Genomic DNA, 22,365 nt, shown 5'->3' with positions numbered 1-22,365 from the left:
GAGGAGGAGGCGGGGAGCCGCTGGATGGGGGGAGGAGGAAGCGGGGCGGGGATGGATAAGGTTTGACGTGGGGCTGGGGGTGTTTTCTTCGGTTGCAGTTCGGTGGAGTTGACCGTGGGGGCTGGTTCGGGTGTTAGCAGAATAAACAATTTGGTGTGCAGAATAAGACTCTTAAGGGTGTTATTAGAATAGACCCACCCTATATATATATATATATGTAATATATATATCAGGGTCTTTCCAACACGAGGTGCTTGCCAAAGGATAAAATGAAAAAGGGAAAGGTGAAGATCACCTTGACTCTTGCATAAAGTAAAAGATAGGCCCTTTGCAGAGGGAAGCAGAGGTTGTCATGTGCTTTTAGGGTTGGATGCACAAAATCTTAATGCAAAAGAACGTCACTTTATATTGCCACTTGTGATATGAACCTTTATTATGTAGTCCGTTGCTTTTATTACTTCCATATCACACGATCGTATAAAGCTTATTTTCTCCGCACTAATAAGTCATACATATTTAGAGAGCAATTTTTATTGCTTGAAACATGATAACTTACTTGAAGGATCTTACTCAATCCATAGGTAGGTATGGTGGACTCTCATGGCAAAAACCGGATTTGAGGATATTTGGAAGCACAAGTAGTATCTCTACTTGGTGCAAGGAATTTTGGCTAGCATGAGGGGGGAAAGGAAAACTCAACATGTTTGAATGATCCATGACAATATACTTTAACTGAGATTGGAGAAAACATAGCCCATTACATTGTCTTCCTTGTCCAACATCAACTCTTTAGCATGTCATACTTAATGAGTGCTCACAATTATAAAAGATGTCTAGGATAGTATATTCATATGTGAAATCTCTCTTCCTTCAATATTCTTTCATGAATTGTTCAAGTGACTGATACAATGCTTGCTAGCCTTTAATAAATTTACTACCTCTACTTCTTAGATGTGAAGTCATTACTCCCCATGGGATAAGCAAATGAAACATATATAATTTCAGATTTATGACATTCAACTCATTCAACCATTTACTCGTAGGAGATAAGTGAAGCACAAGAGTACATGACAAACTACTCCAAAAAGATATAAGTGAAGATCAATGAGTAGCTAAATAATTATGTAGCTATGTGAAGACTCTCTCTGATTTAAGAATTTCAGATCTTAAGTATTTTATTCAAACAGCAAGCAAAGCAAGATAAAATGACATTGCAAGGATAGCACAACTCATGCGAAGAAGCAAAAATTTAGGTTCAACCGATACTAACCGATAATTGTTGAAGAAGAAAGGTGGGATGCCTACCGGGGCATCCCCAAGCTTAGATGCTTGATACTTCTTGAAATATTATCTTGGGGTGCCTTGGGCATCCCCAAACTTGAGCTTTTGTGTCTCCTTAATTCCTTTTATACCTCGGTTTCCTAAATCTCGAAAGCTTCATCCATACCAAACTCAACAAGAACTCGTGAGATAAGTTAGTATAAACCAATGCAAAACCTTATCATTTTCTACTGTAACAAATGACTAAAATTATTATTCAACATTGCATACTAAATGTATCTGCATACTTAATACTCCTATCCTCAAATAGAATCATTAAACAAGCAAACATATGCAAACAATGCAAACATAACAACAATCTGCCAAAACAGTATAGTCTGTAAAGAATGCAAGATGCATTATACTTCCCTAAGTCCAACAATTATGAGAAAAATATTACGCTGTAGAAGATTTATCAAAGCTCATTATGCAAAAAGTTTCAACATTATATCATTCTCTGACTTTTCTAGGTACTTTTTGCAACAGCGGTAAACTTTCTGTTTTCAAACAGCAACATGTATACTTGCAAACTAAGCATGGTAAAGGCTATCCTTGACAATTTTATTGAAAATATAGATGCAAAACATTATTCTAAATAACAGAAAGCAAATACTAACAAAAGAAAATGACGCTCCAAGCAAAACACATATCATGTGGTGAATAAAAATATAGCTCCAAGTAAAGTTACCGATGAACGAAAACGAAAGAGGGGATGCCATCCGGGGCATCCCCAAGCTTAGGCTCTTGCCACTCCTTATTCCATAGTCCATCGAATCTTTACCTTAAACTCGAAAACTTCAAAACACAAAACTCAACAAAAAACTCATAAGCTCCGTTAGTATAAGAAAATAGAACCACCACTTAGGTACTGTAATGAACTCATTCTAAATTCATATTGATGTAATATCTACTGTATTCCGACTTATCTATGGTTCATACCCTCCTGTACTACTCACAGATTCATCAAAATAAGCAAACAACACATAGAAAACAGAATCTGTCAAAAACAGAACAGTCTGTAGTAATCTGTATCAAACGTATACTTCTGGAACTCCAAAAATCCTAAAAAATTATGAAGTCCTAAGAAATTCATGTACCAATCCAGAGCAAAAAGAATCAGATCAAAATCACGTTTATGTGAATTATCAAAACTAATTTACTGGGTGCAAAAATTTCTGATTTTCAGCAGGATCAACACAACTATCATCGTAAGATATTCTAAAGGTCTTACTTGGCACTTTATTGAAAAAAAAGATATAAAACATGATTACTACCTTTCTAGCTAGGCATGATGATGGCAATGATGCTCACATAAAAGATAAGAATTGAAACATAACGGGAGCATCATGAAGCATATGACTAGCACATTTAAGCCTTACCCACTTCCTATGCATAGGGATTTTGTGAGAAAACAACTTATGGGAACAATAATCAACTAGCATAGGAAGACAAAACAAGCATAACTTCAAAACTTTAAGCACATAGAGAGGAAACTTGATATTATTGCAATTCCTACAAGCATATATTCCTCCCTCGTAATAACTTTCAGTAGCATCATGAATGAATTCAACAATATAACCAGCACCTAAAGCATTCTTTTCATGATCTACTTGCATAGAAAATTTACTACTCTCCACATAAGCAAATTTGTTCTCATGAATAGTAGTGGGAGCAAACTCAACAAAATAACTATCATGTGAAGCATAATCCAATTGAAAGCTAAAATCATGATGACAAGTTTCATGGTTATCATTATTCTTAATAGCATACAAGTCATCACAATAAGCATCATAGATAGCAACTTTGTTCTCATAATCAATTGGAACCTCTTCCGAAATAGTGGATTCATCACTAAATAAAGTCATGACCTCTCCAAATCCACATTCATCAATATAATCATCATAAATAGGAGGCATGCTTTCATCATAATAAATACTCTCATCAAAACTAGGGGGACTAAACATATCATCTCCATCAAACATACACTACTAGGAAAAAGCCTAGCAGCAGCGCGGGTTTTAGGCCTATTAGTAGCGCGGGATGATGCACTACTGATAAGGCGCTAGAGCTAATGTATAGCAGTAGTGCCTATCGTCCCACGCTACTGCTATACATGGATAGCTGTAGCACGCTTCAGAGAAGAGCGCTGCTGATATTATCTGCAGCGCTTTTTACAGGGAAGCGCTACTGGTAAGGCGGCGCTACTGCTAACTTTTTTTCCCTCGCTACTACTAGTTTTATTAGTTTTTTTCCTGCATATTTGTTTTGTATTTGAATAGGCTTTATACAATAATCTTTAGCATATCATACACATACAAATTTAATCATAGCATATACATACAACTAGTCTCATCAAATCATGTCATCATCATAATCATCATCCAACACAAAGTGGTCTCTCATCATCATCTCGAAAGTAGCGATACAAGTCTTGATTACTTGCAAATACATCGTCATCCATCTAAACAATGATATACGTGAGAAGAGCTATCACTTTGAGTGTGGGCGGAACTATGAAGTACATGAGTTCATATCCTCTCTCGCATTAGCATGCACCTAAACTAACTACTGCCTGTCGCTCGGAAATCGGAAACCGGTACACCTGGGCCTGACACTCCGGCCACTCGTCGCATATATACTCCTGGCGTAGCACTTCTTCGCCATCGATGATCTATGCACCTGCATCGTCACATGAGTCGACGATATGCAGCATATATAGTTGAGCAACAGAAAGAGACAGACTTGGCAAAAATAGAAACAACATAGCATAACTATAAATAACAAAGTTCATCGTACCCAAAATGCCCTAACTAGAGTGATCTTCGCTAGTCGAGGAAAAAGACGGTTTAATTACATCACAAATAAAGTTTTGCTCTCCGAGGCTGCTGAGGCGGCTGGATCATAGAATCAGCTTTTTTGCCTTTCCTCGCTCTCTTCCTAGACTTCTTTACTACCGGAAGGTCGTCCATAATACGTTCAGCCTCCGGAGACGGCAATTCAGGCACCAACTCATGACGCTCAAACCCTGAGTAGTCGCCAGTATAGACATAGTGTTGAGTGCCATCGTCATCCTCATCCTCATCCATGGCGACGTCATCAGCGACTAATGGAGCCTCCTCCTTACCCCATCCGCTATCACCCAACACGACACCCGACGCTAATTGGGTAGGTGGGGTGTTGATGTTCATACCTTGCTGAGGCTGTGTGCTCGTGGGTGTGCTCCTGGCCGCCTCCAGACAAAGCACACTCTTTGGCCACAACAGGACCCACCCATTGCAGCAATCACCAAGCCGCCGCGGGGTCTCGTCGTCATCCCCCACTAGTATCAGAGGAGGCAAATTCTCGTGGCCCGGTTTGACACTGGCTACGGAAACCTTGAAGACGTTCGGGGGGATCGGCCGGCTGTGGAACAATGGTTCCTTCGGCTCCATTATTGTCGCCTTCCCCACGTCCATCTTCTGGTCGCCGATGGTGTACAATATGGTGCATGGGGTTTCGTCGGCCTGCGAAGAAAAGTCTGCGACGTGAGACATCCGAAAGGCAATGAAAACAGGAGATTATACATTTATTGAAGGGGCCCGGTGTGACAGATACCGTGAGGGTATCGAGCTCAGCCAAAGATGAAGCACCGCCGAGCACGTCCGGTGCCCGAGCTGGTGCGGGAGCCGGTGCGGGAGAAGCTGCTGGTGCAACGCTAGTCGAGCTGCTCCCCAAGAAGTCAGCAAGGGGAAAGTCCGCTGCATTTTTTTCTGGATTTTGCCGGGTCCAAGTGAAAACGGCCGGAACCAAGGAAGTAGACATATCTGCAACCACCTGTTTTGTGGTAGCTACTGCTGTTGCAACTGTCTGAGATGATTTCTTCTCAACCGCAATCTCAACCTTCTTGTCGATGTTTTCTTCAGTTAACCTCCGTCTTTCCTTTCTCTCCTCCGTGGTCTCACAGTAGTTCTTCTTCCACGTGGCGCCGTCTCCGACACCGTGCACGCGTCCATACGGCGGTCAAGTATCCACCGGGAGTCGTTTCAATATGTTCAACGCCCGATTAAATGGAGAGCCCCACTTGGGCCTCGCCAATGCCTCAGACGGCGAGTCGCTTTAGGCCGCAATCCTATGCTGGTCTCTCTATAAAAGGCACAAGGATCGTTTACAAATATGACTAACATGTGTAGTCGAATTGATCAGAAACTAAAATTACCAGTAGTCTAATGAACTTCGTCGTGACCGGGTTTATCTCGTAAACCTTCTTCACTGGGTCCCAGCGGTGCCGGGCCCTGAGGACGTCACGCTCCTGCGGGATGGTGAACTCCGCTAAGGGGTCTGGGATGCCTAGACTCGCGGCTTCCGCGTCCTCCTTGGCCCATTTGGACCTCTTCCCGCCGTAATCACGGCTTCCGAGGTGGTGGCTCCCAATGTTCCTCTCTTGAAGCCCCTTCTTGTACTTAGACTTTTTTTGGCAGCTTTGGCCTCGGAAGCCTCCTTGAATATTTGAAACTGCTCTTCCGTGATTGTTGGATTATCCTTTACAATCTCCTAGTAGGGTTCCTTGTTGATGATCCTTGCTTTCACCCTTGTTTTCCAAGCGGCCAACACGTCGCTAAACTTGGTCATGGCATGTTTGTTTATCTTCTTCATTGTCGGGTCCTTATATGGATCTTCATAATCCTTTTCATTCTGGCCCGGGAACAAGAATATCTGGTGAAACTTCTTTAGGAGGGAGGGCCTCATATTGTCTATCTTATGTAGTTTCTCAGCGTTCATGGTGGCGGTTGTCCATACAATGTAGCCTATTTGATTGTGGTTGCACGAGCGCGCTTCCACGGGCGCCTTTGGCTCAAAATTGCCGTCGTCCACCTCCGTGACCACCAGTCTAGTAGTCCTGAGTTTGTTAGGAAGTCGTTGCCTCTTTGCTTTCGGTTCTACACCGGCTCCGCTCCCCGAGAGAGCGCCGGTCTCAATCTCAGTGCCGGTCTCGATGCCGGTCTGAGTCTCAGCGCCGGTCTCAGTCTCAGCACCGGTCTCCGTGTCGGTCTCAGTCCCCGATGCCACCGGTGGGCCCAGTAACAACATCAGTTGATCATCGGCAAGGCTCAAAAATTCGTCTGCCGCCCGGTAGACATCGTTGCAATCACCAGAACCCCGTCCTTCATCGTTGCTAGCCATGTTTCCTATGATTAAATCTAGTCAATTAATTCTAGACCTAATAAAATGAATAATGACATAAAAAGGCCTATTGTTTTGCAGGAACGTTGACTCCTTCCCGGTGCGGCAAATCCCGGGCGCTCGATATGTCCTAGTTTGTAGCACAAGTCATGCCGAAATTCACGGAAAATTTCGGCATGACCTTTGCTAGAAAGTGGACAAATCGAGAACCTGAAATTTGCCAGAACAGAAATGAATCAACATTCCGGCAAAATATAGGGCACTCAGCTTCATTCCCTGGAAATAGTGTTCAAATATCCCTCTTCGACACCACAACACATGTCCAAATATACACGAGCAACCACATGTCCAAATTTCACAAGCTAATTCAAAAACAAAGTGTAGAAGAAAATTCATTTAACTACTAATAGAACAAAATTCAGTTAACTTTAGTGTTGTATACTGATGAAAGGAAAAAAATTTAGTTAACTACTAATTTCATTCATTTAGGCTATTCATTTAACTTCACCTAATTAATCTACTGTACCACTACTACTAGCAGCACTACTAACCTAATTAACCTAGCAAAATTCTACTGCCCTAACTGAAAAACATCTAATTAACATCTACTAGTACCACTACTACCCTAACCTAATTAACATCTACCAGTATCACTATATACTACAAGCAACATCTACCCTAATTAAACCCTACTGCCCTAACTAACTTTTGCTGTAAACCAATTTTTTTTCTCTAAACTAATTTTTGCTCTAACATCTACTACTTAACATCCTTTGCTCTAAACTAAATTTTTTGCTATAAAAACTTTTGCTCTACTAATTTTTGCTCTAAAATGCAGAGAGAGAGGAGTGGGGGAGGGGTGGGAGACTTACAGAGAGGGGAGAGACGGTGGCGGGGAGGTGCTCGGCGACGAAGGCAGGGGCGGAGAGGGCGGGCTCGGGCACGGGCAACGGCGGTCCTGGGCGGGCTCGGGCGGCGGTGAGGTGGAGGGCGGCGACGGTGAGGTCGAGGGTGGCCTCGGGCGACGGCGGTGAGGCTGAGGATGGCCTCGGGCGGCGGCGGTGAGGATGACGGTGACCTCGGGGGGATACGATGAGGTTGCGGGCGTCCACGCCGGCAGGAGACGACGAGAAAGTGGGGCGACGACAAATTGGGGTGGCAAGGGCGAGGGATTTGGGGAAGAAGTGGTGGCCGATGGGAGGGAAACCGCTGTTTAAGTGAAACGTAACGGTAGCGCGTTCCTGAAAACGCGCTATAGCTAAGTTAGCTACAGCGCGTTTCCTGAAACGCGCTACTGCTATTCCTTTCTCCCTTTTTCCCTTTTTTCATTTATTTTTCTTTACATTTTATTTTTTCCTTTCTCCTTTTTATATTTCTTTCATTTTCATTTACTTTTCTACTTGTATTTCATTTTATTTTATTTTTGTTAGCAGTAGCGCCTTACACATAAACGCGTTGCTACAACAAAATTAAGGGCAGCTGTCGGTGTCAAAACCGGCGGATCTCGGGTAGGGGGTCCCGAACTGTGCGTCTAGGCGGATGGTAACAGGAGACAAGGGACACGATGTTTTACCCAGGTTTGGGCCCTCTTGATGGAGGTCAAACCCTACGTCCTGCTTGATTAATATTGATGATGTGTGTTACAAGAGTGGATCTACCACGAGATCAAGGAGGCTAAACCCTAGAAGCTAGCCTATGGTATGATTGTTGTTCATCCTAAGGACTAAAGCCATCCGGTTTATATAGACACCGGAGAGGGCTAGGGTTACATAGAGTCGGTTACAATGGTAGGAAATCTATATATCCGTATCGCCAAGCTTGCCTTCCACGCCAAGGAAAGTCCCATTCGGACACGGGACGAAGTCTTCAATCTTGTATCTTCATAGTCTTGGAGTCCGGCCGATGATGATAGTTCGGCTATCCGGACACCCCCTAGTCCGGAACTCCATCAATAGCCCCTGAACCAGGCTTCAATGACGACGAGTCCGGCACGCATGTTGTCTTCGGCATTGCAAGGCGGGTTCTTCCCCCGAATAATTTATAGAAGATTGTGAACACCAGGATAGTGTCCGGCTCTGCAAAATAAATTTCACATACCACCGTAGAGAGAATAATATTACACGAGTGCAATCTGCTGACGTATTTTGTGGCGTGACGTCACACCATTACCAAGCCTTTACTCGAATTGTTTTTATTGTTCCACCTCCACGCGTTTAGTGAGGCGGTTTCCTTGGCACGTCTTGTCGAAGCAGAGATCGTGTTCCCCTTATTCCGGGATTCCCATCAATACGGACGTGGGCAACCCAACCGCGCCATTGATTGTGGCGCTTGGGAGATAAGCGAGTTTTACCAGGCCTGTGGGGACATATGTTTTACTACGGCCTAAATTTCCATGATCTGGCCCCGAATTTCATCCTCAACATCTCGGCGTTTATCGTCATGTGCGAGGCCTTCCTCTGCATCCAGCCCCACTTCGGCTTGTGGCTCAAGACCTTCAGTGTTAAGCTGAAGGTTGTGAAGGGCAGCCAAGCGGAGTGCGGAGGTGCCATGGTGGGCAGCATGTCCCACGTTACGTGGCTGGAGGGCACTTTCATGGAAACCATTAAGGGGTGGCAATCGGGGTGGTTCTATATCAACGAGTCGCGCGACCCTGATTGGGCAGCGGCCCCCGAATTCAGATCCGGCATCCCTACACGGCTCACCTCCTGGAAAGAGAGTGGCCGGATCTGGGGGGATTCGGAGGAGCTGACCGAACTCCAAGCCTGTATCCAGAAGCTGGTGGACAAGAAGCTCAAGCTTGTCAACATAGTCCAGGTCATGCTCATCCGCCAGATTCTCCCGTGCCAACGACGGGGCTTCAATATGTGGGAGTTCGATCCAGCGCAGCACCAGACTTTGAATGGGCTCTTCGACACTACGTACGAAGAGGTCTAGAAGGTGTTGTTCAAGGGAGCCGAGGCTCCCGCATCCGCTACCGAAGATCGCGGATTCAGCTTGCAGCGTCCAGCTGACGAGGTAAGTGATATTGTCCTTTATGGGACGCTTGTTATTCATAGTTTGACTCTATGCGGGATCTAAACTCCCTTTCCTTTGACCGGACTGGCTGAAGAAGGCCGCACAGGCTATCTATCCGGCCCCATTGCCAGAGGACCCAGCTGACGCCCGCCTAAAGGGGCTGCTAGCTCCGGCACCCCACGTGGTGCCGGAGAAGAATGCCAAGAAGAAGGCCACGGGGACTCGGAGGAGTTCCCGTTTTCAGGTGCTATCGGACGATGAATCCGAGGCCGACTCCTCCCACCAAGGCGAGGAGGAGAAGAAGAAAGCCTCTCCCCCAGCGGGGGGAGGGAAGAAAAGGAGGGCCTCCCCAACAAGGGAGGCCGAAGGGTCCAAGAGGGCAAAAACTCTTCCCCCGGACTGTTCCGCCAATGCCAGTGACGACGACGAGGACTGACCTCCAAGGGCCAAGCCTCTGGCGAGATCGTAAGTATCCAGACTCCTGAATAACTTCAAGGTTTTCGTTTTCCGCCACAATATGTCTTTCTAATGCTGCATACAACCCTGCAGTCCGCCTAAGGATGATCTCCCCACTTCGTCGAGCGGGTCCTTAGGGGCGTCGGATATGGATTCTCTTCCGACTGCATCCACCCCCCGTGATGCGGACGATGCCAAGGTAGGATCCCAGGAAGGGACCCACCAGGAGGAGAGGGCCCCGGAGGTGTCGCAGGAAGACCTCCCGGACTTTGCACCGGACTCAGCCCCGGAACCCATAGTGGCTCCGGAGTCCGGCGGGCGACCCCTTAGGAAGAAGGGCAAGACCGCGACGCCGGCTGCCTCCGTCCAACCGGAGGTGTCGGATAATTTGCTGGAGGCGCTCAACGGTGCCTCCATCGAAGAGGAACACCGCACTGTTACGAGTGTGGTGATTCAGAAGGTTCAGCTCGCCAAGAGCGGGCTGACCGAAGCCTGCAGCAGCCTTCTAACAAGCTTTGAGGTAAGAATTTCAATATATGTAAAATGGTACCGCATAGACAGTAGCCCCTGATGCTCGGTTCGGTGTTCGGAAAGAAAAGCCGGACTGAGGATCTTTAGAAAGATAAACGCAGGAGTCGTGAAAATATGTCAATATGGGATTGCAGGCTGTGCAGCTGACCTCTGCCGCACTGACTGCGGAGGTCAAAACTTTGAAGGAAAACCTCGAGCGGTCCGAGAACGAGCTCGGCCATGCCAAGAAGCAGCTCGAGGAAAAATAAGGTGAGTAATACCTTATGCAAATTGTACCTTACAGAAAAGGATTCGGTTGCAAGAAAAATGACAAGGATAACTGGGGTATTGCAGGGGCCACTAACGAGGTGGCGACCCTGAAGGAGGCGGTGGCCGAGGCCGAACACAATGCGGCTGCGGATTGCACCGAGCGAGAGAAACAGGAGGCGCGGGTGGCGGAGGTACAGCAATTGCTCCAGGATCTCGTGAGGAAACATGAGAGCCTGGAGCGTGACTCGAAGACTCGAGAGTCTGAGCTTGCAACGGCTCTTGAGAGTGCCAAAGCCGCTAAGGCTGAAGCCTACAAGGCCCTCTAGGAGATCGAGGCGGTAAAGAAAATAGCAGCGGGTAAGTCATTTTTCATGCAAAGTAGGCATGTGAGTGTTAATTACCTGTCGCTTACCCGAATTCGGAGCTCTCCAGGAGCGTTCGCAGATCTTCCTCGCAGCGTGTCCGATGCTGCCGCATTCTACCGGGCCGAGGAGGGGAGCTCGACAGAGAAGGTCTTCTGGTCTCAGTATGCTGAGGCCGAACATCCGGTGCCCCTTAGAGACCAGCTGAAGCAGCTGGGCGAGCTCCACAAGGCGGCCGAACAGGCCATGAAGGGCCTCATAGTTCGGCTGTGGCCTAAGGAGGCCATGCCTGGGAGCTACTTCGGCCTGGTGCAGTGGCTGGTGGATGCGTGCCCGTGGGTTGAAGTCATCAAGCACCCCGCCTGTATTGAAGGTGCGCGTCGGGCCCTTGCCCGCGCAAAGGTGCACTGGGGCAAGATGGATGCCCAGAAGCTTGTGACGGACCCCCCCACCAGAGGGAAAGGAGCATCGCACGCCCGAGATGTATTATAGGAGTGTGCTGAAGGGCGCCCGCAGTATTGCGGGTGAGTGCTCCAAAGATGTAATATTTGAGTAGACTCGCATTTTGTTATCCTGTGCGCTGAAAACTTGGTTCATATGCGCTAAGCAACGCTTGTTAATTTAAAATATTACCTTCTATGCGGCTGTTTATCAAATCTGAGAGATGGCAAGTCGTCGGCTTCAGCCCCCATGCCACGAGTGCTGGGGTGTTCGGGATAAACTTGAGCGCTCTTGTTCCCATTTTTGGGTCCATCTAGGGAGGCGCTCAACACAACGAACAAGGCAACCGGACTTATAATGCTTGAACACTCTCACTTAGCCATAGAATTCTATAATTTTAAATTTTGGCGAAGACCCTAGTTTTCGGAAGGCCAAATTTGGGGCTCTATCCACGCCTTGGCCGGACAGAATCCGGCTCCTCGCTCGAAGAGGCATAAGTCTTTAGGGACTCGCAAAGAACCTCTCGAACAGCGACCAGCTCTCGCCTCATCATGACGGTCAGTTTTAGCTTTCTCCATTGAGGCGTTAACCCAGCTCAACTGGGGCGCAATCGCAGTGGTTCTCCCAATGCTACCTTAGCCGATAAAACGGAACGTAAGGTACCAAAACATGGGAGCCGGGCAAACCCAACTATTGACCCAAGAACATGATTCGGAGCCGATGCATATAATGCTATAAGTTCGGGGTGCCGCACTTGTGAAAGTGTTCGGACTTATCACACCATAACGCGGGAAACATAAGCCCCTGGTGTATTTAGCCGTACCAAAACATACGGATGCAACATGTCATAGATGAACATATGTGTAAGAAAGAAATGCAATTAGAAGCAAAAATGTGCTGCATTGCTTTATTCAATAAAAACTGCTGTAAGTGCAGGACGATAAAAGTGGTGCGGTAAGCAAGGGATGGGAGTGTTTAACATGTCCCCCTCTAGGGGTAGGCTACGGAATAATGCATAAAATAGATTTAATGCTCATGATGGAGACCACCTGGGTTTTCGTTGTAGCCTTTCTCCTTCCCTAGCTGTTGCATCGTGGGTTCAGCATGTCTGCTGCCGGACAGGGCCTCTGACGAACGGAGTCCTGTAGGTTAAAAATAAAAGGAAAAGAAAAAGAAATGACACACTTAAGAGCCCCTGGTGCAGTTGAGCCGCAGTCTGGGCTTATCGTGGTCGAGCCCCTTGCCCCATGCCCATGGTATGTTCAGAGCGTAATGGAGTACGCGAAGGGCCTGTCTTAATGTTTTACAAGGGCTGGGGTTGGGGCCGCATTGCTACGCGTGCTCGGAACGTGCCGGGTGGTCGTGTTGTAGGTTACTCCGGGCACGCTTAGCTATGTCCGGCCGCTTAGCAGCCGGACTCGAGAATTGCCTTAAAAGGCTGCTTTGTACTTCTGCCGCGAGAGCTGCTGTATGTTCCTCCGTTCGGAGGGAGCGTTCAGTGTTTCCGTTGACCGTGATGACTCCTCTAGGGCCTGGCATCTTGAGCTTGAGGTATGCGTAGTGCGGCACCGCGTTGAACTTTGCGAACGCGGTACGTCCGAGCAAGGCATGATAGCCGCTGCGGAACGGGACTATGTCGAAGATTAACTCCTCGCTTCGGAAGTTATCCGGGGATCCGAAGACCACTTCCAGTGTAACTGAGCCTGTACAATTGGCTTCTACACCTGGTATGACGCCTTTAAAGGTCGTCTTGGTAGGTTTATTCCTTGAGGGGTCTATGCCCATTTTGCGCACCGTGTCCTGATAAAGCAGGTTTAGGCTGCTGCCGCCGTCCATCAGGACTCTGGTGAGATGAAATCCATCGACGATTGGGTCTAGAACCAATGCGGCGAACTCACCATGGCGAATGCTGGTGGGGTGGTCCCTTCGGTCAAAGGTGACCGGCCAAGAGGACCATGGATTGAACTTCGGGGCAACTGGCTCCATCGCGTATACATCCCTGAGTGCACGCTTCCGCTCCCTTTTGGGTATGTGCGTGGCATATATCATGTTCACCGTCCGCACCTGTGGGGGGAAACCCTTCTGTCCTCTATTGTTCGGCGGTCGGGTCTCTTCCTCATCATCGCTATATAGCCCCTTGTCGCTGTTTTCGGCGATTAACTTGCCTGCCTGCTTGAACACCCAATAGTCCCTATTGGTGTGGTTAGCTGGCTTTTCAGGGGTGCCATGTATCTGGCACAAGCGGTCGAGAATTCGGTCCAAATTGGACGGACCCTGAGTTGTTCTTTTGAATGGCTTTTTCCATTGACCGGGTTTAGAGCCTCTGAATCCGGCATTGACTGCCGTATCCTCACTGTTATCGCCGTTAATGCGGCGTTTATTTTTGTTGCAACGCGACCTGCCACTACGGTCCTTGATATCCGGACTGCCAGCATTTTTATTGAGGTTGTTGCTGCGTGCTAGCCAGCTGTCCTCACCCGCACAGAAGCGGGTCATGAGTGATGTAAGGGCTGCCATGGATTTCGGCTTTTCCTGTCCCAGGTGCCGGGCAAGCCACTCGTCGCGGATGTTATGCTTGAAGGCCGCGAGGGCCTCGGCATCCGGACAATCGACGATTTGGTTTTTCTTGGTTAAGAACCGTGTCCAGAATTGTCTGGCCGATTCGTCTGGCTGCTGAATTATGTGGCTTAGGTCATCTGCATCTGGTGGTCGCACGCACATGCCTTGGAAGTTATCAAGGAATGCGGCTTCCAGGTCCTCCCAACTCCCGATTGACTCTGCTGGCAAGCTGTTAAGCTAGTGCCGGGCTGGTCCTTTAAGTTTGAGTGGGAGATATTTGATGGCGTGGAGATCGTCTCCGCAGGCCATGTGGATGTGGAGGAGATAGTCCTCGATCTAGACCGCGGGGTCTGTTGTGCCATCATAAGATTCAATATTGACGGGTTTAAACCCTTCTGGGATTTGATGATCCATTACCTCATCTGTGAAGCACAGTGGGTGTGCGGCGCCTCTGTACTGGGCGATATCGCGACGGAGCTCAAAAGAGCTTTGTCTGTTGTGTTCGGCCCGGCCGGACTTACTGTGTCCGGGGTGACGGTGTTCGTCACGTATCGTGGGGCACCCACGTGATCCATAGATCGATCTTGATTGTCTTGCCTTATCCTCCAATATGTCGCGCAGGTCCGGAGTGTTCCCCTGTGGCCTTGTGCTTTTCGAGTGATGTCGGGGTACGGGTCTAGTGAAGGGCCTTGAGGCCTCTCTGTCGCGACCACGGGGTGGTCGATCAGCCGTATTGTCTCCTGGTGAAGCGGGATCATATGCCTCCACCTCTAATCGGGGGAGCAGTTACGTTTGGGGTAGCTTTTGGAGGGGCGTTCGAGTTCATGCTCTTCGGCCGCGAGGACTTCGGTCCATCTGTCGGCTAGCAGATCTTGATCAGCTCTAAGCTGCTGCTGCTTTTTCTTGAGGCTGTTTGCCGTGGCCATAAGCCTGCGTTTGAAACGCTCCTATTCGACGGGATCCTCAGGCACGACGAATTCGTCGTCGTCGAGGCTTGCCTCGTCTCCGGAGGGAGGCATATAGTCCTCTACCTCTTCTTCGGCCGCTCTCTCATGAGGGCTGGCGTCCCCCTCCTCCTGTGCTGGATCTTGCTGGAGTGGGTTGTCTTCGGCGCTATCCGGTGTATTATTGTCTCCGGTGCCGGAATCCTCGTTCTTGCTATGGCGGGATTTAGAGTGGCGCCGCTGACGCCGGCGCTTGGGCTGTTTCTTGGAGGGGTCATCCTCCGCTATTCCTTCGCCATTCCCATCCTTTGGGATATCCACCATGTATATGTCGTATGAAGAGGTGGCTTTCCAGTGCCCGGTGGGCGCTGGTTCTTGGTCGTCTCCGGCATCGTCGTCCATACCGTCGATGTCCTCAGAGTCGTAATCTAGCATGTCGGTTAGGTCGTCGAAAGTGGCTACCAAGTGGGTGGTGGGTGGGCTCTGAATTTCTTTGTCGTCCGTATCCCAACCGTCCTGGCCGCAGTCCGGCCAGGCCTCTCCTGATAACGAGAAGTACTTTAGCAAACTCAAGATGTCGCCAAAAGGTGAGTGTTGAAAGATGTCCGCCGCGGTGAACTCCATGATCGGCACCCAATCGGATTCGACTGGAGGGGGCGCGGGAGGACCGGAGTCCGGCAAGGAGTCCGGCACCTCGAAGTCATGAGCTTCATGGGGGACAAGATCGGTGTTCGGCTCTATCGCCGTAGAGGTTGCAGCCCCCGAGGTGGTGTCTAGCCATCCATCCTTGGTCTGCGCAGCCGGCTCCGAGTCAAAGATCGGAGCGGGTTTGAGTGCGGCCTCCAGGGTACTGTCCGGCTGCAGAGCTAAATCATGCCCATCGTGACAGTACGGCACGCTCGGCTGTGGCTCGAATCCGTCGAGGATCAAGTCCCCGCGGATGTCAGCCGTGAAGTTCAAACTTCCAAATCTGACCTGACGGCCAGGGGCGTAGCCTTCGATCTGCTCCAGCTGGCCAAGCGAATTGGCCCGCAGTGCGAAGCCGCCGAATACGAAGATCTGTCCGGGGAGGAAGGTCTCACCCTGGACTGCATCGTTGTTGATGATTGAAGAAGCCATCGAGCCTATCGGTGACGACACAGAGGAACTCTCAATGAAAGCACCAATGTCGGTGTCAAAACCGGCGGATCTCGGGTAGGGGGTCCCGAACTGTGCGTCTAGGCGGATGGTAACAGGAGACGAGGGACACGATGTTTTTTACCCAGGTTCGGGCCCTCTTGATGGAGGTAAAACCCTACGTCCTGCTTGATTAATATTGATGATGTGGGTTACAAGAGTAGATCTACCACGAGATCAAGGAGGCTAAACCCTAGAAGCTAGCCTATGGTATGATTGTTGTTCGTCCTATGGACTAAGGCCATCCGGTTTATATAGACACCGGAGAGGGCTAGTGTTACACAGAGTCGGTTACAAAGGTAGGAGATCTACATATCCGTATCGCCAAGCTTGCCTTCCACGCCAAGGAAAGTCCCATCCGGACACGGGACGAAGTCTTCAATCTTGTATCTTCATAGTCTTGGAGTCCGGCCGATGATGGTAGTTCGGCTATCCGGACACCCCCTAGTCCGGGACTCCCTCAACGACAGTTGCAAACCTGACCATGGCATCTCGGCATGTGCTCTCAGACATCCGTAGGCACTCGTCCCACAAATCAACGGCATGTGGTTGTGCACTTTTGGTAACTAGAGAAGCCAATCGTTCCCATGACGTCCTTCTTCATGATGAAGTAATCATCATAGGACCAGATGCCATGGTACAAATGATCAAAGACAGTCTTGTGCATCCAAAAGAGCCGGCAAAAATGGTCAATGAATAGTTCGTCAAGGAAAAGTAGTCGGTCATCAGTGTCAAATACCCGCGCGCCCTGTTGTGGTTGAGCAGTCGATGACCCTTGATCGAGCCCTTGAAATTGAGAACACGCTCCTCTGCACGCTCCGTGTCTTCAAGGACCGCCTGCATCATCGCCGTCTCATCGGAGTACTCCTCCTCCCGTCGGACGACTCAATAAATGGTCGTATATGTGCTCCAAGTCGGAATACATTGCTATTGTCCGGTATGGTAGGAATAGCAGTAGAGGATGGTACCTGTCGGGGCGCGGTTGGAGGACAGGGGTTGAATGGAGACAGAGGAGAAGCGGCGGGGAGCCCTGCTGGAGCGCCGGAAGTGACGAAGACACATTGTTTCGGTAGGGATGTGGCGTGGTGGCCGGGGTGGTGGAGCGGCGGCGAAGGCAAGAGAGAAAGAAGGAAGGAGAGAAAATGAGGAGGATGGAGTCGCTGGGTCCGGGAAGGGTTTTGGGTGGGTTAGGGGTGTCGGATTCATATGTTTTGCGTGTCCGGACTCTCGCAAACCTCCTTCACTTTTGTCTCTGATTTGCAGAATAAATCATGTCAGGACTGCCCCGCACACCGATACAAATCCGCGTTCGATGGTTCCCGTAGTCCGCACAACGCGGTCCAAACGGACACTACTAGGAAAAGGCCTACTAGTGGCGCACCCGTTTTGCCTACTAATGACGCACCACTGGTATACCAGATACTAATGGCACACCTGTAGTGCGTCATTAGTATGCCTAGAGGTGCGCCATTACTATCTCACTTAGTAGTGGTGCACCACATAGGAGTGCGCCATTAGTTACAATGTTTTTTCAAAAAAAATCAATTTTTATTTTATTTTTTTCATAATCCCGGGTCACTATGGCTTAATCTCAGGTTAAATCACACTCCATGGTCAAACTTCTCGAAAGGTCACCCATCCTTACTACTCCAACCCAAGCACGCTTAACTTCAGAGTTCTATTCAACCCCAGCACCAGCTCAGTTCACAGGCACTTGTCGATATATCTAGCATATCAATCCTATTAAACCTTGTTGATGTTTAGGACTGTGTTCATGTTCATGAGTGTGATGAAATTTTGAAAAATTATTTCAAACTTCCGTTCATATTACGTATCATATTTTTGAAAAAAAATCCCGAAAAAAAATTCGAAACTAATTTTTTTTCCTGTTACTAGTGGCGCACCTAGCAAACGGTGCGCCACTAGTAAGTTTGAAATTTTTTGAATTTTTTTGCCTCCAGATCTTAAAAGCCCCGTAATTTTTTTCTGTTAGGTTTTTGAGGATTTTGAAAATGATTAATGGGGTTTCCCCCGTTAAATTTGGATGTAACTTTTCGAGTAGATGATTTTTCATATAAAAAACTTTTTAATCCGAGTTCGTATGCAAAAGTTATGCCCATTTTACAAATTCAAGAGAGATTTTGCAAATAAAGTCGAAATTCATATTTGTAAATTTTTCCAACAACTAGACCACATATCACATGGGAAACTTATTTTCTTTTTTTTTGACATTTTCATCATTTTCTTTTATTTTTTTTAAAACTGAAAAGGCGGTCGGGGGGTGCATTCGGGGGAATTTTTGGGCCAAGTTAGTAAAGGCGCACCGTGGGAGTGGTGCGCCATTACTAGTTCAATTAGTAATGGCGCACCACTCCTACGGTGCGCCATTACTAGTTTTAGAAAAAAAATGACAAAAAAATACTAGTGGCGCACCGTGGATGTGGTGCGCCATTACTAGTTTTGAAAAAAATTTGAAAAAAAAATTTGAAATTTTTTTACTAATGGCGCACCATGGATGCTATCCCCTGGTGCGCCATTAGTAGTTTTGAAAAAAAAACTATTTGTTACTAATGACGCACCGTGGATGTGGTGCGCCATTAGTATTTGGACACTAATGGCGCACCAACACATGGCGCGCCATTAGTATATAGTAGTGGCGCACCACATGTCTGGTGCGCCATTAGTGTCCATTTCATCTATAGCCCTTTTCCTAGTAGTGGGATGCGGGCGGTTTGTGGTCTGCTTTGGAGATGCCCTTAGTATGGCAAGGTAACAAGTCCCACATGGACAAAATAAGTGGATGCATCATATAAAAACCGAAAGATATGTCCTCCAACTCGCCAATTTTGGTCGCACAAAGCGTGAAGAATCGCTCACTTGTTCACACGCCCACGGCAGCAAACACTGCGCGAGAGAGAGAAAGAGGACCAGCTCTTTCCCTTCCCCACCCACGGCTAAGATTGCGAACCCTACCCTAGCTCCTCGCTGATGTGAGCCGCGCCGCCGACCACACTGCCGGCCGCCGATTCCGCCCCGGCCCCCCGCCGACTCAGGTCGCGGTACCCTAGCTCCTCGCCGATGTGAGTCTTGCCGGAGATTCTCCACAGAGCTGCCGCCACCCGGCTGCCGGCGGCCGACTCTGTTCCGGGCCTTCCTCCTCCTCTCCCCCTCTCGCACTAGGTGCTCGTAAGCGGTGAACTCCTCCGACTGCGCAATGTCTACCTAGGGGTTTAGCTCGTTGGTTGAGCAGATCGATCGATGTGCGGTGCCTGACCAACATTGTTTCCGTGGATCTATCATCTGTCCATCGATACTGCAGATTTTACCTGGTGTGACTTTTGGCTCTGATGCACCTCTAAAAGATGCGCTCTGTTCTTGAAAAAAAATGGGGGAAATGACACCTTTTCTGCAGATTGCTACTTGACCAAGCCAAAATTGCTTTTAGTTAGTAGATCTTTTGTTGTTTACAATTTTATACGAATATATACTTTGGTCAGATGCACACCTATCACTGCTTCAGCGTGTTCTTCAGGAAGGAAATGACGCCTCTTTTGCAAATTGCTACTTTATAATTACCTAATCGAAATCTGGTTTCTTTTAGTTGATCTAAGCTTGGCAATTCAGTTAATCTTATGCAAAACCGACAAATATCCAGTAATATACTTTGCTCCGATGTGAAGCCATTAGTTTAGTATGCACTTAATAAGATGCCACATCTTTTTCTGCATAATTTTTATACTTAATAGAATGCCCTCAGACCTTAGTCTATATTAATAGGAAAAAAAAACGAAAAATGAGTGTTTGCTGTTGACTGGGTCACTTATGTTGGGCCATTGCACATGAGAAATCAAGTACACAATTCCTTCACAGCTTGTTATACTCTGCTGCTGTTAGTGTTTCTAGTCTAGAAATAAGGTGGCAACCAAAGGATCTTCTTTTCTGTTCTAGTCATGCACCTCATCAACTAAAAAAATCGCACAGCGAACTGTCTAAGCTTAGTTGCAGTTACTACTTGGCCCTTACTGCAGCTGTTGTTACCAAGTGCAAGAAACATATATATGTAGTGCGAGGTTAGGCGGTTTGGCAAATGTAGTAGCACTACTTTATTTCTGTCTGGTGGGTTGATGGTTTCCCTTGCATCTTCATATTCTCATTTCACTCTGAACTCCTTCAGTTTTCTTACAAAATTTAGCTGATGACCTTTGGTCTTAGAATACTACGATAAGCACATGTGCTGTTAGTTGTTGTATCTTTTTAACTCTGTTTAACAAAGAATCCTCTGTCTTGTCTTGTAGACTTGCATGATGGAGGCTGCACAGGGTCGACCTTGGTCGGATCTTCAGCCAGAACTCTTGGGCCTTGTCCTCAGCCGCCTCCCCTCCCTAGCTGACCGTGTTCGTCTGAGGGCAGTCTGTCACCCATGGCGCTCTAATAGTCTGCAGCAACCGCTTCCCCTCCCATTCCCATGGCTCACCCTCCCTAATGGTACTTTTTTCAGCATCCCAGGTAGTGAGGTTCACCGCATGCCTGTACCAAATGGTGCTAGTTGTCGTGGCTCAATTGATAACTGGCTATTCCTCATTCACAGTGATGATGAGTGCACATTGATGAACCCTTTCTCCAAGAGCATGTTGGAGCTTCCCAACCTTGCCACAGTTCGGCAGCGTGAGGTTCACTACCAATCTAATCCTGAACAATTTTTGTACAAGTTGGTGGCACCCTCGCCCCTGGATTCATCACCAGATTCACTTGTTGCGGCATTGATCATTGGTGATGGGATTATGAAAACACTTTGTGTGAGCCAGCCACCGATTGTCACTTGCTCGTTCAGATTCAACATGCGACCATTACCGGGCCTATTGGATGTTGCATTCTTGGATGGAAAGTTGTACGTGTTATCAGGCAGTGGCAAGCTCTACATCCTTGAGTTCTGCAAGAATCTTGGTAGCAATTCAAACATCAAATCCATAATTGACGATTATGGTGATTTTCTTGATATGCCAGAATGCTTTCCCAGAAAGAAGATATATATGCTCAAGTTCTATCTAGTTGAATGTGGTGGTGGACTGTTGGTGGTGAAACGATTTATTCGTGTCATGGGCCCTTTTCCCAGGGATGATCCCTTTGGAAATACCCAGACTGCTGGATTTGATGTCCTGAAGGCAGACTTGCACTCTAACCCTTGCCAGTGGAGAAGGATCAGTGAGTTGGGTGGCCATGCTCTCTTTGTTGGCCAGCATGGCTCCAAGTCTCTGCCTGCTACAGAATGCTGTGGATCCCAAGAGGATTGCATCTACTTCATTTTTTACCACCCTCCTCCAAAGTTTTCTCCGAATCCATTTTACGACTGTGGTGTGTACAACATGAGAAATGGGAGGATCACGCCATTGATGTCTCAGACTGCAGCACCTGCACATGATGGCGGCCAATGGCGTTCGACGTGGGTTTTCCATGCTGGAGCTGTGTGACCAATCTAGCGGGGTTTGCTCCACTGTTTTGGAGATTCTAGTATGTTGTTCTGCTGAAGCCTTGCGATCAACCCAGCCCGGGCGCTGCCCATCTTTACCCCCAGTGCTGAAGCTTTGCGATCAACCCAGCCTGGGCGCTGCCCATCTTTACCCCTAGTGCTGAAGCTTTGCGATCAACCCAGCCTGGGCGCTGCCCATCTTTACCCTAGTGATATTTTATCATGCAGACTTAAGTTCTTAATTTGTATGATGAACAACGCAGCCTGGTTCTGTTTATCTTTATCCTAGTGATATGTTATGTATGGTCTAGTTGTGAATTTTTAAGTAGTATGATGGTGTCCACTTCAAATCTTATGAATTATCTCAATGGGATGTATTTGGTTGTGCAATTTTATCTTTGTTTGAGTGATGTGTGTTAAACTGTAGCATATGCACTTGCAGAAACTTTCTCTCTGGAGGTGAAGAAACTTGGGTGTCCCATTAACCACTGAATCCTGATTGCTGCCGCTAGGGGTACTGAGTTTTTGTTCACAGCTACGGTCATTTTTGAATTGCTTGGAACCTTGCAGAGATGGAATCGTGCCATTGGTGCGTATGGTCCATGTCAATGACCGCCATCACCCGGAGATCAACCTTTAGCACACAGAGAAATCTGAACCATTTTTCTTCCGTTCTCTGTCGCAT

General features: G+C 47.8%; 1 protein-coding gene across 3 annotated transcripts; it reads left to right on the top strand.

Annotated features, from left to right (window-relative positions):
* The first annotated feature begins 19,260 nt into the window (after positions 1–19,260).
* LOC119287748 (F-box protein At2g26160-like) lies at positions 19,261–22,037 on the top strand. 3 transcript variants are annotated; one of them, XM_037567352.1, is made up of 2 exons: positions 19,261–19,399; positions 20,509–22,037. In XM_037567352.1, exon 2 carries the CDS (start codon positions 20,515–20,517, stop codon positions 21,679–21,681), a length of 1,167 nt encoding a protein of 388 aa, XP_037423249.1. In that variant the 5' UTR covers positions 19,261–19,399; positions 20,509–20,514; the 3' UTR covers positions 21,682–22,037. The 3 variants fall into 3 exon arrangements, with proteins under 3 accessions (XP_037423249.1, XP_037423248.1, XP_037423250.1); XM_037567351.1 differs by having other exon boundaries at positions 19,261–19,542; XM_037567353.1 differs by having other exon boundaries at positions 19,261–20,719; positions 20,802–22,037.
* The last annotated feature ends 328 nt before the right edge of the window (positions 22,038–22,365 follow it).

The sequence above is a fragment of the Triticum dicoccoides genome, chromosome 4A, assembly GCF_002162155.2.
Source record: "Triticum dicoccoides isolate Atlit2015 ecotype Zavitan chromosome 4A, WEW_v2.0, whole genome shotgun sequence".
Classification (NCBI taxonomy): Eukaryota; Viridiplantae; Streptophyta; class Magnoliopsida; order Poales; family Poaceae; genus Triticum; species Triticum dicoccoides.
The sequence above is the reverse complement of the archived record's forward strand: the minus strand, read 5'-3'. Positions and strand labels throughout refer to the sequence as shown.

What these genes read in the sequence shown, in the direction of transcription:
- LOC119287748 (XM_037567352.1), top strand. Translation starts at nt 20,515, where the DNA reads ATGATGGAGGCTGCACAGGGTCGACCTTGGTCGGATCTTCAGCCAGAA.